A 16,927-nucleotide genomic window follows, 5' to 3' on the forward strand; every position below is an offset into this window, starting at 1 on the left:
AGACTTCTAAGGTCATGGAATCCAACTATTAGCCCTACTAATAAGGGCTAAGGTCATTGACTCCATTTAGTCCTACTATACGAGTTCAACACTGCCAACTTCACCCCTAAGCCATGTTCTTAAAGTGACACATCTTCATGTTCCTCCAGGGACGGTGACTCCATCACTTCCCTGAGCAGCCTTCTCCAATGCTTGGTAATCCTTTCTATGCAAAAAAAATTCCTAGTTTCCCGTCTAAAACTCCCTTGCACAATTTGAGGCTATTTCCTCTTCTATCACTTGATGCCTGAGAGAAGAGGCTGACCCCCCACCTGGCTACAGCCTCCTGTCAGGTTAGGGAGTGATAAGGTCACCCCTGAGCCTCCTTTTCTCCAAGCTGCTCCCCACAGAACGTGTGCTTCAGACCCTTCACCAGCTCTGCTGCCCTTCTCTGGACACACTCCAGCCCCTCAATGTCCTTCCTGGATTGAGGGGCCCAGAAGTGAACACAGGATTTGATGTGCAGCCTCACCAGTGCTGAATACATGGGGACAATCACTGCTCTGGTCCTGATGGCCACACTGCTGCTGATACAGGCCAGGATGCCATTGGCCTGCTTGGCCACCTGGGCACAGCTGGCTCAGGTTCAGCTGCTGTCAACCAGCACACCAGGATCTTTTCTGCTGGGCAGCTTTCCAGTAGCTCTGCCCCAGCCTGTAGCACTGCCTGGGGTTGTTGTGACCCAAGGGCAGGACTCAGCACTTGACCTTGTTGAACTTCATCCAACTGGCCTCAGCCCAGCAATCCAGCCAGTCCAGATCCCTCTGGGGAGCCTTCCTGCCCTCCAGCAGATAAAGACACATGCATAAAAGCTGTCTTTCACAAAGGACAGGCTGCTCCTTTGTAACTGGATTGTCTGTCAGATAGGAGCATTGCCTGCACAGAATATCTCACAACCTGCATTAGTGAATCTTGGAACTCTATGGAAAATATATGTATTTAGGGCTTTGTAATTTGTTCTGGCCAATCTGTTGCACTTAAGAATGGCCCTGCAAACCAGCTGATCTCTGTAAATGCCTGCCTTATATTCAGCATTTGCTAGCATCCCAGTTTTCTGCTGTCAGGTTGGAGTGTCTTGATGTAAAATAACTGTTAAGGTAAAGAGATCACATATCTAAATATGGATGTCATATTAGATGACATTTTTTTTGCCAAATCTGACATTTTGCCAGTTTAGTGCTAGATTTTTCTCAGGTTTGAAGATATATGACTGCTTGACTGTAAGTTCTGTAGTTTGCCTGATTTATACTGCTTGAAGATCTGCTTCTGGCAATTTACACAATCAGTTTATGACTCATGATGAATTGCATGGCTTAAGTTGCAGTTGTTTGAAAATGGTCTTGAATTATAAAGGACAGGTAAGCCAAAAATACATAATATAGAAATATCAGTGTGTGTAAGCTTATAGAAGCAATATATTAGACAAATGTAGCAGTGTGCAAAGAGAATCATGGTATTTCTTCTTTAGTGTCTTAGTCAGTATCCTTTCTGTTTCTCCCTTTTTCTGCTTGTGAAGATTCCTCTACAGTCTCTATAAAGATTTAAGTGTATTGTAACAGAATTTCTACTCATAGAATTTCTAGACAGTAGAATTTCTGCTGTTCCATCTTTTAACTTCAGAGTAAAAAAGTGAGTAATAATTTACATTTCATCACTTGAAGGCACTACTTTAGAGTAGTGAGAGTATATATAAGGCAGGAAAGATGATGTAGAACGAAGTGGCATGTGACACGTGGCCAATTGGTTGGGACAGGCATTTCTGGATCTGGTGTCTAAGTGATAAAAAGCAAACACAGTGTGTTATAAATTTCAGTGTCATGGTTGGGTCCTGCTCTCTTGGCTGAGAAAATCAAAGGATTGCAGTGAGCCTAGCAAATTCTATGTCTGTGCTAAAAAGTAGATGAGAGTAGGATGTGGTGCCCCATGCTGAAGTTGTGCTCATCTATAGTTGAGTATGTATGTGTAAACTTGTTTCAGTAAAAGAAGAACAGTGATATTTGAATATTTGACCAACAATTCTGCCTTGTAATTCCGAGCAGAAAACATAATTTCTGAATGAGTATGTCACAGTCAATTTGCCTGAAGAAAACAGGCTGAGATGTGGTGGGCATGTTCAGTCTTTAGTTGCATAAAACATGGGTACAAAGAGGAAAAACCTTTTCTGCATGTCTGTGACATGCAGAAGAAGAGTTCTGAAATTGCAACAAGGAAAAACATGATTTAGAGATTAGGAGCATTTCTAACAACAAAGCTGGAGAAGCCTGAAGTACTTTGCCTTGGAAGGTTGTAAAGTCAGCACCAACACTGGTCTTTGAAAATGGGTTGGTCAAACATCTAAAAAAACTCTAATAAATCCTGCTTTAGCAAAGTAAATGGACTAGAAGACTTCTCTGTATTTCTATGAGAGCTGAATATTATATCAGGTGGTGCTAATTTTCAGGATGAGACCTGGGAAACATTTTGGTTTTCATAACTGTTAATTCTGTGGTTGAAAAAATGGATGGGCTATCAGAAAAGTAGAAATCTTTGAACACACTATGTTAGAATATTAAGAAGAATGGTGCTAATCAATAAATGTCAAAATTATAATTTTGGAAATATGACCTCCATTACAAGTCTGTTTGTATGTCTTTTAAATAGCACAATTACTCCCTAGGGAGACCCTAGTTCCATTAGGGAATCAAGATTTTTTAAAAAAGAATAATAATAAATCTATAATGTAGGAATATTTTCAGGGGAACAATATGACAATTGGACAAAGTTGAAACTATAAATTCAAGAGTAGTTTGAGACAAAATTACTCCTCATAAATGAGAATATGTCATGCACTCTGAAATGCAGCTGACAAGCTGACCCTTTGTTTGTTATGGACACCAGGTAAACTGTTGAACACTTGTTCATTGTCTGTAGGGTAGAGTCTTGTTTTTCTGTTTTTTCCATAAAATGGAGCAGGGACTGTGGGGTCGTAGGGGACTATATCCTTGTGTATTCCTAAGTAGCTTTGGAAAGAAGAAAGGGGCTGGGCTGTTGCCAGAAAAAGCTGTGCAGTTTGATACCAAAAGCCATCTTAGTGGGGTCAACTGGAATTGTGCAAGAAAGATGCAGGTCAAATGAGTGGGTTTGTGTTGGCAGCCCCTTGCTTTCAGTTGTCATCTGTGTTGGGCTTTCCACTGCATTGTCTTATCACTGAGTACTTCTTGCTGGTTGTGCAACCCTGTCACTGTGTAGGATTAATGACCCCAGATTGAGAATGTGGACCAGTTTATGCTTTATAATAAGAGCTTTCTATTTGCAGAGAAGAAATCTGTAAGGACAAAATTGAACTTCAGGCCAGGGTTACATATTCTATCTCAATGAGGGAGAGGAAGGAAGACTGCAGAACCTAGGGACTCACCTTGATATCGTACCTTGGTTTTTCTCCTTATTTTATCTCCACAAAAGCCCAGGAGACTTGGGACTATGATGAGTTGATAAGGGTGGTTTCAGAACAATGTGACTCAGGCAGCAGGAATTTTACCTGCAGATAGACAATGGGGAAATATAAAGAACTCTAGGTAGTCTAACACGTCACCATCCTGAGTTGTTGGGAAACAAGATAAGTTCTGTGGTTTTGATTCTCAGACTAATGTTTGTCGTGGTAAATGAATCACGATGTTTGTGACTAAGTCAGCCTTTCTTTCCAGATTCACACCTCACTGATCAATGGTAGGCCTAGTGCTGATGATCCTTCACAGAAGCTGTTGGAATTTACTTCTGCACGATACATTCGCCTGCGACTGCAGCGTATTAGAACTCTGAATGCTGACCTCATGACTCTCAGCCATAATGATCCTAAGGAACTAGACCCCATTGTTACCAGAAGGGTAAGCTGATTATTCATAGATGGTATTCAGTATAGCTTGATGGGAGAGTCTATTCTGACCTATTTGAGAAGGAGAAATAAATACTTAATCCCTGTCATTCATAGTGGCTTTGATAGGTTTTAAATAATTCTTGCCTTGCCTTTGACACCATTAACAACAATATCTTGTCACAAACAGCTTTTAGAAAAAGCTTTTCAAGATAGTTTTTGTTTTAGTTTTTGTTTTAATTTATTTGTGTGAATGATTTGTGCTAGGAGCAGTGTTTATAGTACTTTATCATCAAAATACAAAATGTGGTTTGGCTGATTGAGATGCCCTTTGAGGTTGCTCTTGATGCCACTGCAGTACTTTTTGTGGTGTATCATGGATTTCAGGACCCAGTGCTGTGGTTCATAAATATAATTTTTTGAAAACATTACTGTTGTGAATTTTCATGTCTTATAAGAGTTTTCTTCATTTTTTAAGGCTGTTATAATCAATTGTTTTAGATCTCATAAATTAATGTAAAATGCTTGTATAGAATGGCAAGACCATTAACTGATTTTCAGGTTTGATCTGAAACTGTGGAAGCTGAACCCCAAACACTTGGGCTGACTTCTTCAGGTTCTCATATAAATTGGAAGTCTTTCTGCTGGCAAAGGATTTCTGTTTTGTATCTTGCCATTTTGACCATCTTAATTTGCCCATGACTCATAGGTTAACACTTCAGAGGCTTCAAGTTTTTCTGTGAAAGTAGGCTTTCTGATGAGGACAGGAGAACATGAGAAGTGTTTCTTCCTTCAGTTCCTTTGTAGCTCCTTTTCCTGAAGAAAATCTGCAGGCAACTCTTCCTTGTGCAGCAACAGGATTCTTGCAGTTTGTGACTTCTCTGATACAGGCAATCCTTGTGCTGTCTGGATAGCTGAGTATAGAAGGGAGGAAGGAACTTGGATTTGGTCAGGGATTGGTGGGTGCTTTCAAGATGTCCATTCAACTGCAGCATTGTAAAGTGTAAAATCTGGATGATTAGCATTTTCTGTCAATGGGAATTGCTAGCATGGAGACTGCAAGAGCAGAGTATTGGACAGCTGCTCCAGCTGTGCCTTACTTGGCAATAGGGGAACGCACAGCCTAAGAGGTGAGATGTTCCCACAGAGCAAGCTGGTTGATATTTAGGTCTGTTGGTAGTATTGGCATATCAAGACATACACCCCAAAAAGAAAAGTTTGACATGAAAGCGTACAAACATATGCTGGGAAACAAGAATTTGGAGGCCAAGCATTGCCACTGGTTTTGTAACATACACAGTTGTGCAATCCAGGGCTCAGTACTTCACCACCTAGCACTGCTTAGTGCAGTTTTACGTGAAGAACTACACATTTTGGCCAGAGTTCCCAAATCCTGATGTCTCACCTTGAGTCTCACTTTGTTGTGCAACCAGCTGCAACAAAGATAACCACTTCCAGCTTTTTGGATGCTATTTTTATTGGCTTTGAAGACTTTGCTACAGTTGTTGATACCAATTATGTTTAGTTCCCTGTACGTAGTATTGAAAAATGGCCAATGCAGATTCTGAGTGTTCAACAGCACCTTTATTTCTGTGTTCTTGTTATTTATTTCTGTCTGTAGCATTTGATTATCACTGGTCGCTCATTCCACCCCAAGCTGCACACAGCTGCTGTGAGCTGTACACTGGCAGAAAGTAAGACAAAGGAGATATAGTAGGGAATGCAGTGAGAAATTAAATTCTGCTTTTGTCCTTTCTCAGCCTGAACCTAAGACCATAAAAAAATAAGTATGAAATCAAAGAAGATAGTTTGCTCCAACTCCAAGAACCTTCAAAGAAATAACAGTCCAGTAGTCAGCATGTCTGACCACCCAGGGCTACCTCTCTTCCTGAACCAGCTGACATTAGGGTTGGTAGGTCTGAGAGCATTGAACTCTTCCCTTAGAAGTATCCTCAAAAAGAGTTTCTTTCTCATTCCCCTGTAGTACATACTTCCCAGGATACAAACAGGCCAACCATGTTGATACTGCAGCTGTAACTGAACCCAGATGGTCATTTCCTGCCTCCTCTTTGCCTTGAAAATTAAATCCTTTCCTTATGTATGTTGTTTCTGCTCACCACCTGGCAATATTGATGGATAGTATTCTGCTGTATCTGCAATTTTTAAGCTAAGAGTTTGAATAGAGTATTTCACTGGCTACACAGTAGTTGCAAAGAGCTGGTCTGGAAATGAGAGTGCAAAGTGGTTTTAAGGGAGGGATAGTTCCCATTTTAAGGAAGCATACTCTTAGTCCCCAGACTGACTCTAAAATACAGCAATTTTTTATGCTTTATGACTTCTTGTAAAGCGAAAAAAAGTTTTGTTTTTTTTTTTCCTTTCTTTTGCAAGTACATTTCAGTTGAGGTCACATTTGGTGGTCATTCTCAAAGCTGACCAAAAGGAATTTTACATACATACTTAAAAGTCAGTTTGTTTTTCATACCAATAGGGAAAATAATAGGAAAAATAAAAACCGCAAAAAATGGAAGGTTCCCCCAAATGGCAAATAGTTTCAAGTATTTCTTTTATTTATACAGAGCAGTTGAATGCTGGCATTTTATTTTGAAAAATGGGGCAGGGAAATGTAAATACATGTAAATGTCTTTTATTCATAACTTTCTCACTTTTTTTTTTGTAGTACTACTATTCAATAAAGGACATCTCTGTTGGTGGCATGTGTATTTGTTATGGCCATGCTCGAAGCTGCCCTTTGGATGAAATTACAAAGGTACTCTTTAATCTCATTATTTTTGCAAAACAACTTTTCCAAATAAAATAACAAAAAAAAAATCCTAAGGAGAATGAGAAAGAGGAAGCTTAAATAGGTCCTATGATGCGTACAAATTACTTGCTATATTTTCCTTTTTTTTTTTCAGAGCAAGCATACCTGGGTTTTGTAGCGTATCTATCTTGAAGTTAACTCTTCTTTGGCATTGAGTTTAAACAATTCAAGGAGCACAAGACATAGTCTGTCTTGCAGCACAGGAGATTTGCTCCTCCTGTTCTGGAAAGGCTATTTCCTAGTAGTTGATGTACCGTGGTAGAGCAGTTCAGTGCCACTTGTGGGGTATTTGTGGGTCATGCCATTTTTTGGAGTAAGATTGATACTGAGCAGACTTTTGGCAAAATTGATTAAATTGTCCATTAAAGAATATTTCAAGAAAGTGGATTTTTTTTTTATTCTTAGAAATTGCAATGCCAGTGTGAACACAACACATGTGGAGAGAGCTGTAACAAATGCTGTCCAGGCTACCACCAGAAACCATGGAGGCCAGGAACCCTTTCTGCTGGGAACAAATGTGAGAGTAAGTAGGCTCAGGCATTTAGGTAGTTTCATGAAGCCCTGCTCTTCTCTTATTTGAGGTTGCTTGCATACAGATCTGTATTAATTCCCCAGAAAAAGCCACAAACTATTAACTGTCTTCATGAGATTGTTCAGAGGTAGAGAACCTACTTCTAATCATAAATGTTCAGATGGTTTTCAATAATCTGTTCAGTGTAACTCCTTGGCTAGTGGAGTTGTCATGTAGTACAGCTCCCAGAATCTTTTTCAAAGGGACTTGGGGATTTATTGTACTCTTGTAGAAACTAGCAGATTTGCATCAATCATTTTGTTAGCTACTTGAAGTGCAGTTTTCATCAATTGATCATAAATTTTGTCAGATGAAGAACTTTGTTCTGATAGCAAATGTTTTGAAAGAAACCCTTTATTGGCCAGTTATAGTTCAGATTGTCTGATAGATTGACTTAGGCTGTGCCAGTATGGCTGAATGCGTTCCTAGGGCTAGTTGGTGCATTTTCTCACTTCACATTACTAATGGATATCACAAGCTGCAGACAATTAAGAACCTATTGGATAAAATTTAAAGTTCCAGATGGAAAAGAAGTGGTTTTAGTTGAAATCTTGTCACAAGTCATAATACCATTCTTTAAACTAAATAAAATTTATACTTAAGTACTTCTTTGGCTTCTCAGGTTTTGTCTATAATACAAATAAGAGAAGAATTAGGTGGGTTTTCATCTGTAATGCAGAGGACAGGAGAAGGAACAGTTACTGCTAATTGCACACATCACTGTCGACAGTAGTGCTGACAAGATTGTCTTAGTAGGATATACAGAATACTGCTAAAACCAGCGCTGTTAAAATGATAACAGTGGTTTTGGAATTTGCTTACTTGCTCAGAAATATAGTGTATTATATCTGATGAAGCACATGGCATGTTAAAGGGGATAAGCTCACTTTTGACATGAATTCATGGGCTCTTCTACTTACATTTTTAAATTTGTTACAATTCCTGTATCACTGGCATTTTTCACAGTGTAAATAAGAAAAAAAAATTTATTTCTTTTCCATTCTTTCTCAGAATGTAACTGTCATAACAAAGCAGAAGATTGTTATTACAACCAGAGTATTGCAGATCAGAAAAGGAGCATGGATATTCATGGCCAATTTGTAGGAGGTGGTGTGTGTTTAAACTGTACTCAACATACTACTGGGATCAACTGTGAAATGTGTGCTGATGGATATTTTAGACCACACAAAGTAAGATTTAGAAAATACCATTCTGATGTTTTGGTGAATTATAACATGGTATCATGCCTATTTCAGCTGATTGTGATTAATATATTGGTTTTTTTTTAGTTGCAGAATAACTAAGAACTATAGAGGTTTTTTTTTTTTTTGTAAATGACTTAACACCAAAATAAAAAACCAAAAATGCTTGTCCAGTTGTGTAGGAGGGCAAGTCAAGGTGTTGGGAGAAGAAAATTATAAGTAAAAATGGCATTTGATATCCTAGTGTGGAAATGTACGTGTTCTGATCGGAAATCCGTTTCTCCTGTGGGTTAAGTTCTAAAAAGGTCCAAAGTACTGAAGTTTCACTGTCTTCACAACTGCCAAAATTGTGTACCATCTTGTATCAGTCCATTTCAACCAGCATTAAAAAGGGCCTGGCTCGAAGATCAAAATCTTTGGCTCATAAGAGGTTGCAACAAATGCTCTTCTTGATATGATTGTTGCAGAACTTGTGCTCTGAGTGTACTTTCCAGTGTCACTCTTTGGAAAAAGGGCATAAACTCTACAAGACATCTATTAAGATGTGGCTGACAGAGTTAAATATATGAACTTATGTAACTTAGTATTGCATATAACTGCAGTGTTAGAGGTCTCTGTGTAATGAGACATTCTGAACTAAATTTCTACTTCACATGGTCTTGCTTTGGTAGGTTCATGCATATTTTGAAAAACCCATTCTTCAAAAATCTGGCATAAATTGGTGCAGAGGGCAAGGGTGAGTCCATAGGAGTATGGGTAGACAGCAGGTACAGCTCATCCAAGGAAGTGAATTGTGTCTCAGAGTTACTGTAAGAAGCATTGAAGAAAGGTCTTTGATCAACTCATAGCCGTTAAATGTGAGGTCATTACTGATTTGCTTTAGAGCTGAAGCACCTCAAACGACAGTTGTCCCTGCCCTGCAAAAAAATAAAATCTTGACATATGATTTTCACTGCCTTATATTTAAAAGATTTACGGATCATGAAGGTAGAATGAGTCTTTATTAATAGATAAGCTGTCCTTCCATTGAACACAGAGCCGAGGATTTCTTTAACTTCCTTCCTCTTTGAACCAGAATGTCTTTGCAAAAAGCATCCACTCTTGTCTTAAACATTTCCATATCTTTTGGCAAACGTTCACAGTGGTTAATTGCTGTTACTTTAAAAAAAAAAGTCTATTAATACTGAATGTGCCAGACTTCAGCTTCCAGCCATTAGCAGTTACTATATTTTTGAGCTATTGAAGATAAACTTTTGTTCCCACATTTAAGCTTTTTGTAGACTGCAATTCCCTGACCCTTATGCTTGCTAAAGTTAGACTAGTCCCGTTATCCATTGCCCCATATTATTTTTTTCCAGTCTTTATTCGTCTTAGCTTTGGTGACTGAAGACAGGAAACAGATGTAACTTTACTGTTCCCAGTTAATAATTTGAGAATTTGGCAGTGAACTTTTATTTTACAGGTTTCTCCCTATGAGGATCACCCCTGCTATCCCTGTGACTGTGACCCGTTTGGCTCTCTGAGTTCCGTCTGTGTTAAGGATGAGCACCATTCTGACTCCCAGCGTGGTAAGGAAACAGCAAGTGCCTTTTCCCTAAACTTCCAGTCTGACTGGAGGTCATTGAAATTGAGGGAACACTATCTACCTTTGAATGGCTGCCTTTTAGATACCACTTCAAAACACTGGTAAATCTTTGGGAAGGTGAGGCTGAGGCATAACATAATTTCATGATTTTAAGGTATGTCAGGTTCCTGAATCCCCAGTTCTGTGGGGATTGTGGGCTCCTACTGTGTAAAACAATGCGAGGTGTTGAGATCTAACACTGCTGTTTGTGAATGTTGTTACAGCTGTAACAAAATCCATTTTGCTGCAGTTTCTCTGCATTTGATTCTTTAAATGTGAAAAATAGATTGTGAGACTGACCTTGTGCCAAGTATCTGCGGAATATGACATGGAGTGTAATAAAGGAATGCTAAATTATTTGTACCCTCTGAGACATCCTGAATCCAGCCTATTGCCTGCTCTGATTTTTTTTTTTTTTCCCCCCTCTACTTTTGCTACTCAAGGCACTTGGCCAGGCCAGTGTCAGTGCAGGGAAGGTTATGCAGGAGAGAAATGTGATCGTTGTGCATTTGGGTATCGGGGCTACCCGAACTGCCTGCGTTGTAACTGCAGCCTGGTTGGTAGCATCAATGAAGATCCATGCACGGAACCTTGTCTTTGCAAAGTGAGTACTGAACTTCCACTTGTGTTCAACATGGAATCTGTGGTTTATTAACTCCTTTTTAATAGTGAAATTGCTTCATTTCCTGGGGACATCACTTCCTTTATAAGATGTAGCCTGGTGTATACTTGACAGCCTAGAACTCAAAACTACTAATTATTCTCTGTACTAATTATTACTCTGCATTTGCTGAAAAAATAGGGTAATTTATGTTGCGTAGTTCTGTATGTTACTGATGCAACATTTTCTATAATAATGGGCCAGACTGACATTAAAATGAAATAAAACCTGTTCATGTTTGAGGCAGTCATTGAGAGTGAGTATGCCTAGCTGGATTTGGTTAGGAATGAGCTGATATTTCTCTTCGAAGCCACTGATTGCTTGTAAACAAATGTTGTGTTTAAAACATCTGCTTTGTGTAAAGAAACAGCAGGCATTTGGAAAGAACTATTGGAACACTTGCACTAGACATATGTGTGAAATATGGTTTAATTATTCAATTACAAAATATAAACCATAAAAATGTTTAAAAAGAGAGCAGTTCCGCAGCATTTTATTTTTTGGTAAATATCCAAACCTCTTAAAATTTCTTGCAGCTGTAGATTCCACTGAATTATATTAAAAAACTGTGTTAATATTTAAAGAAGCTACTCAATTTCTGAACCAAATGTTGGAGTAGTTTATGTATTTGTTGCCAAATATGAGAGCGAACAGGAGCCAAAGATAACATGGTTTGTTTGACAATTCTTCTGAAAATTTAGTCCTTTTGCATAATTTATCTGATCCAAAAAAAATCAAACCTTTATAAATATCAAGACTCTGGAAAAACAAAATGGCTCAAATTGCCAATCGAAATGCGCAAAAGGAGATAAGTGCCTGAGTTGGAGTTATGGTAACACTGTATCAGCCAAGGCAGCTAAACTAGTGAAAATTTTGTTATAAACTGGACTAGAAACTCCCCTTTTCAGTGCTGCTGTGGGCACAAGCCTGGCATACAGAATTTTTAGGCTGGATCACAAAGAGCGTCACCAGCCAGCGGACCACCTACAGAGATGAAAGGAGAAAAGTTGTGCGCTCCAAATATCAAATGAAGGAAACAGGATTTCTAAGCCTTTGCAGACTCTATTCTTTTTTTATATAGTTCATTTTGTGATATTTGATCTTTCCTGAGACACAGCTCTTGAGATCTAGTCATTGGGTAAGATTTTTATTTTTCTTTAAGAAATAAATAATTTCTGTCTAATAATGTTAGATAGTGAAATGTGTGATCCAAATCCATCCTGAAGACTGAGAAATAAAAAAGCTGAAGACAGCATACAAATACTGTTTTTGTAAAAATCCAAGATTTTAAGTTCTCATTATATCAGGGGGCACTTTGCCTGAGATTTTTTCCCAAGTTTGCATATGAACAAATAGAAGCAGCCATCCTCAACCTTTAAATCAGAACTGGAGATCATAAATTTTTAATATGCTTTGCAAACACAGGTTGTACTTTGCTTACAAAAAGACATAATCTGGCTGTATAGAGAGGTTTAATGTAATCTTGACGTGCCAAACACTGCTCCAGATGGAAAGACAGTTGGAAGTCTCAGATTTCTCTCTGGTAAGCCTGAAATATGCTCCATAGGGCCAGATCTGATATAAGTCTGCAATCTGGAGTGATTCTTGTGACTGAAGTGAAGGTACCCTGGTAACACTTCTGAAAGCAGATTTCGGTCCACAGGCTTTGCATTTCATATGGCAATGCAGAGCTTGTATAGGCCTCCTCAAAACAGTAAGACAGTTGTTCTTCACATGGATGCTTGCGGTCTTAATGTCCTAACCATATGTATCAGGGAACTTTGTGAAGTGTTCTGTAAAGTTCTTTTTGTCTTTGTAGTGGAGTTTTCCCATAGTTGAAACAAAAGGTTGAGATTGGAGAGTGGTGTGTGTTCAGGTCTTGTCCTGATATGAAGCTAGGACATGATAAGAATCTTGTCCCTGGCAGTAGGAAATGTTCTGTATTTTAGTGTGTGGGAATGCCCATGGAGATCTGCTATTTACACAGCTTTGTGGGTATTTATCAGATATTTTCTCTGCTGGTTTGTTTGTCAGCAGCAATTGTCTAAACTTTTTTTAAGAAAGCGCCATATATTTGCTGCACAAATTTTACGAGAATAGAATATTGGGTGCACTGTTTGGGATGGGTTTTTTTCCTTGTAAGTTCTGCATTGAAAGATGTTTTTTGCTGTATGCTCTGAACTACCCAATTTGCATGGCACAATACCAATAAAAGGAGCTAAAGGAGTGGAGCATCTTTACTTCTGGATTAGGAGAGTCTGGACCTTAGCCAGAGCATATTGGGTGGAAGAGTTGCCAGCTATCATAGTGTGGTGCTCTATCAGGAAGAGGTGGCAGCAGTAGTGGGCATCAGAGCATAAATATTAAGAGATGGCTGAGAAATTATTGTCTTGAAGCTGGCTGTGGTGGCTCCTAGAGCCTGGCCTTAAAGCTGAACTTTCTGGATTCTATCTGGTGAGATAGCTGAAAGGTAATCTGGGTTCAGAAAACGTGAGATCTTCTCTCCAGAGTAATCTACAAAGCCAAGCTACACGAGAAGTAGACTGGCAAGCTGGCAGAAGCTTTTCAAACTCTGCCTGTGTTTTGAAATTTTACTACAATAGAACCCTTGCTGGGGCTTATTTAGATTTTGATGAACTGGCAAATTCTGATGAATTTTTCCAATCAGTTTCAGTTTTAAGCTCTGAGTCTTATTGAATAATCCTGCTGTGCTGAAATGTGTTTTCTTTTACAACCTTCTGAATGCTGTTATGCCTAAATCCCACCTAATCCATGGTATTTGTTACCATAATAATGCTGATGTGAACCAAATGTTATGTGCCTTTGACAGGAAAATGTAGAAGGTGAAAACTGTGATATCTGTAAACCAGGATTCTACAATTTGCAAGAAAGAAATCCTCAGGGCTGTACAGAGTGTTTTTGCTTTGGTGTTTCTGACGTCTGTGACAGTCTTACATGGCCCATCAGTCAGGTATTTAAATGTTATGTCCATGACCTAATATTTTTTCTTCAAGCAGCTGCAAAATGTACTTACGTGCCCAAGTTAACTTCAAATTCTGGTGTGTGTTTCCTTACAGAGGAATGGCTTTTCAGTATCATTGGGCAGCTCTGAGGTAGTCAGCAACTCATCCCAATGCAGGCTTTTGGCCCTGCTGGTTTGCAGTAATGTCAGAAGCATTGGGTAGTGAAGGCTGCCATAATGCATTGGAAAAATGAAGTTTTTTCTGACTGTTAGTTTTTTTTTTTATGCTGAAGAAATAAACTCAAGCCTGTTTCCTTGCTATTATACCTAATGGACAGGGCTATGGGACCTCTGGCAATATGGCCAATACTCCTTCTTAGCAAACAGTTTTTATAAATATCAGTGTTTTCTGATTAGACAGTTCTTAAGTTATGGGACTTTGAGGCCACTCTTTTCCCACTAAATTCCTTATGTATCTTTGCAGAGCTAGCCACACTTAGATCTTCTGTTTTGTGTGCAACAGAAAGGGAGGAAAACAAATTGACTGAAATTCTAAGATGATTGAATAAAACTCTCTCTGTAAGAAGAACAAAGTTCTCTGGTCTTGGTCCCTCTTCTGGGACTGTAGCTTTTGCTTTTCTCCAGCTCAGCCCTATCTATAAATAGGGACAATTGTCCTTGAAGCCTTTGAAATTCTGCATTTTTATCTCGGGGAACTGCATAGGTATAATGTTCATTTTTTTGGAAGGATGAAAATCAAGCTCATTATATTTTTGTTCCTGTCAAATAGAGAGGTGGAGACCATCCTAGTCTGAAGTGGCATATTTGCATATGTTGGTGTCAGCTTGGCTAATGCAAGTGTTCTAGATCCATCAGTTTGAATGAGTATCTAGGAAGAGGTGAATGCTTTCTCAATGACACAACTGCCTGACTGCTATTAATATTACCACTCTTGCAGATTTCGGACATGACTGGATGGCTCGTTACTGATCTGTACAAAGCAAGGAGTGTGCAGCCTCAGCGAAGCCAATTTGATGGACCCCATCAAATAAGTATTAACAACACTGAGGCTGTGAAAGTACTGAAAAATACTTATTACTGGTCAGCACCTGAGGCATATCTAGGAAATAAAGTAAGTACTCAGCTAAGTGTCAAAACTCATAGGTTCTCTGTCTTTACCACAACCTATTGCTCTAAATATATAGTTTCTGTAATTAAAGATTGTGCATAAAGCTCAGTATTACCAAACTTCTTACTCTGTCTCTGCTTTTTACATCAGAATGTTCCTGTGCAGACATTCCCAGTACCCTCTTTTCGTACTTTGAGCTCATCCATCTCTCCACTTCCTTCCCTGCCTATTGTTGACACAGTATAATCTCTCCTGACTGTTACTGACTTACATGCTCACATTTCCCATGCGCTTGGTTCCTATCCCAAAACTTACACCCTTAATGCCTTGTCCAATCACAGTAGATGGAACCATTAAAATCTCTTGTCTGCTTCATAGCCATCTTCTGTTTCCAAATAACTTGTCTTTAATTTTTCCCTGTTTACTAGCTAAAGCTCTGGGTGTCCTAGTTTTTGCAGCAGAATTGTAGAATAGTTGAGGTTGGAGGGGACCTCTGGGGGTCATCTTGCTCAAACTCTGTCCTCAAGTAGGAAAACCTAGAAAAGGTTAACCAGTTCCATGATCAAAGAGCTGCTTCTGAGTATCTCCAGGGATGGAGACTCCACAACCTCTCTGAGCAACCTGTGTCACTGCTTGGGTACCCTCACAATAAGTGTTTCCTAATGTTCAGCAGGAACCTCCTGTACTTCAGGTTGTGGTCATTGCCTCTTTTACTGGCACTGGGCACCACTGGAAAGAGCTCAACTCCATTTTCTTTCTTTGCACCCTCTCTTTAGGTGTGTCGGTGTATATAGATAAGATCTCTCTGAGCCTTACAAAAGTAGGTGGGACAGTCCTGCTGCTCTTGGTCTTTCCTCATATGAAAGATGCTTCAGGCTCTTAATCATTTAGTAGCCCTTCGCTGGACTCTTTCCAGTATGTCCACCTCTCTCTAGTACTGGGAGGCCCAGAACCAGAGTCAGAGCTCCAGCTGTGGCCTCTCCAGTGGTGAGGAGAGGAAATACTTGCAGCCTTACCTGTAATTATTTTCAGTCCACTCTTTCTGCCTGTGCAGCTGTGTTTATTGTTAGTATAGTGACACAGTAAATGAAAACAAGTGTAAAAAGTGTAATATTAAGGAGCAGATTTTGCACAGGGCAACACTCACTCAAATTCTGATTTCTTATTAATTTAATATAGGTCTGTTTGTTAATTTACTTTGTTGTAGTCAGCAGCAGGTGAGGGGCTAAGGACCCTGAAAGGTGGTGTATGGAATGTGGAAAAACTCCCACATGCTGTGCCCCTTGGCTAGGATGATAGTGTACACCTCAGCTGTCTGATCAGAGTGCTGTTAGTGTTTCACTGAATGAGGGCACTTATCTGAATCACATGTAGAGCCTCGAGCTAGCTCTCACCACCTGCACAGCAGCAAGCCAGCTCTTGTCCCTGTGCTGACACTCATGGCATGTTAAACTTCTTATGTAAAGTGGTATTTGTAAGCCTAAAATTGTCTTATAATTTGGGCATTGTACTGACCCATGTAATTGCTTTGTGTTGGCTGGAGGTTATCATGTTGGTAAGACTTTTCTTTTTGTTATTTCAGCTCACAGCTTTTAGCGGAGACTTGAAGTATACGGTATCTTATGACATTCCAATGGAGAGCGTGGACAGTGATATAGTGTCTACTGTGGATGTCATCATTCAGGTGGATTTTTTTTTCAGCTAGTTACTATTCAGATGTTATTAAGAATCTGTGAAAGGCTTAAAAAATAAAATAGTATTTCCATACCAGTAGTTTTTTCAGTTTTAAGTCCCTTAAATGTCACTGTCAAAATTTTATTACTACTCATTTCTCTGATTTTCTAATCCATTTGTCTGAATATACTAGTAGGTATACCATACTAGTTTTAAATACTAAATACCTAAATTTAATCTGTATGTATATGGGTGAGTTGCTTATTACCAAATATACAAAGCTGGGTTTACAAAACAAACTGCAATAAACTGGAAAGGCTTATGAAACAGGTGTGCTTGCTGATTGTTTACTTTTCTAGATTTATGTTGCAGTTAAAAAAATAAAGCCTTATAC

At 39.0% G+C, this 16,927-nt stretch overlaps 1 protein-coding gene across 1 annotated transcript in view; it reads left to right on the forward strand.

Annotated features, from left to right (window-relative positions):
- LAMA1 (laminin subunit alpha 1) overlaps positions 1–16,927 on the forward strand; it is a 98,724-nt gene that overhangs the window by 28,842 nt on the left and 52,955 nt on the right. The window contains exons 5-13 of the mRNA XM_059843661.1: positions 3,723–3,902; positions 6,567–6,656; positions 7,116–7,233; positions 8,293–8,471; positions 9,946–10,051; positions 10,551–10,711; positions 13,599–13,739; positions 14,689–14,862; positions 16,442–16,543. Coding sequence (XP_059699644.1) covers positions 3,723–3,902; positions 6,567–6,656; positions 7,116–7,233; positions 8,293–8,471; positions 9,946–10,051; positions 10,551–10,711; positions 13,599–13,739; positions 14,689–14,862; positions 16,442–16,543 — 1,251 coding nt within the window. The remainder of the gene's footprint in view (positions 1–3,722; positions 3,903–6,566; positions 6,657–7,115; positions 7,234–8,292; positions 8,472–9,945; positions 10,052–10,550; positions 10,712–13,598; positions 13,740–14,688; positions 14,863–16,441; positions 16,544–16,927) is intronic.

The sequence above is a fragment of the Haemorhous mexicanus genome, chromosome 1 (genome assembly GCF_027477595.1).
Source record: "Haemorhous mexicanus isolate bHaeMex1 chromosome 1, bHaeMex1.pri, whole genome shotgun sequence".
NCBI classification, from domain to species: domain Eukaryota; kingdom Metazoa; phylum Chordata; class Aves; order Passeriformes; family Fringillidae; genus Haemorhous; species Haemorhous mexicanus.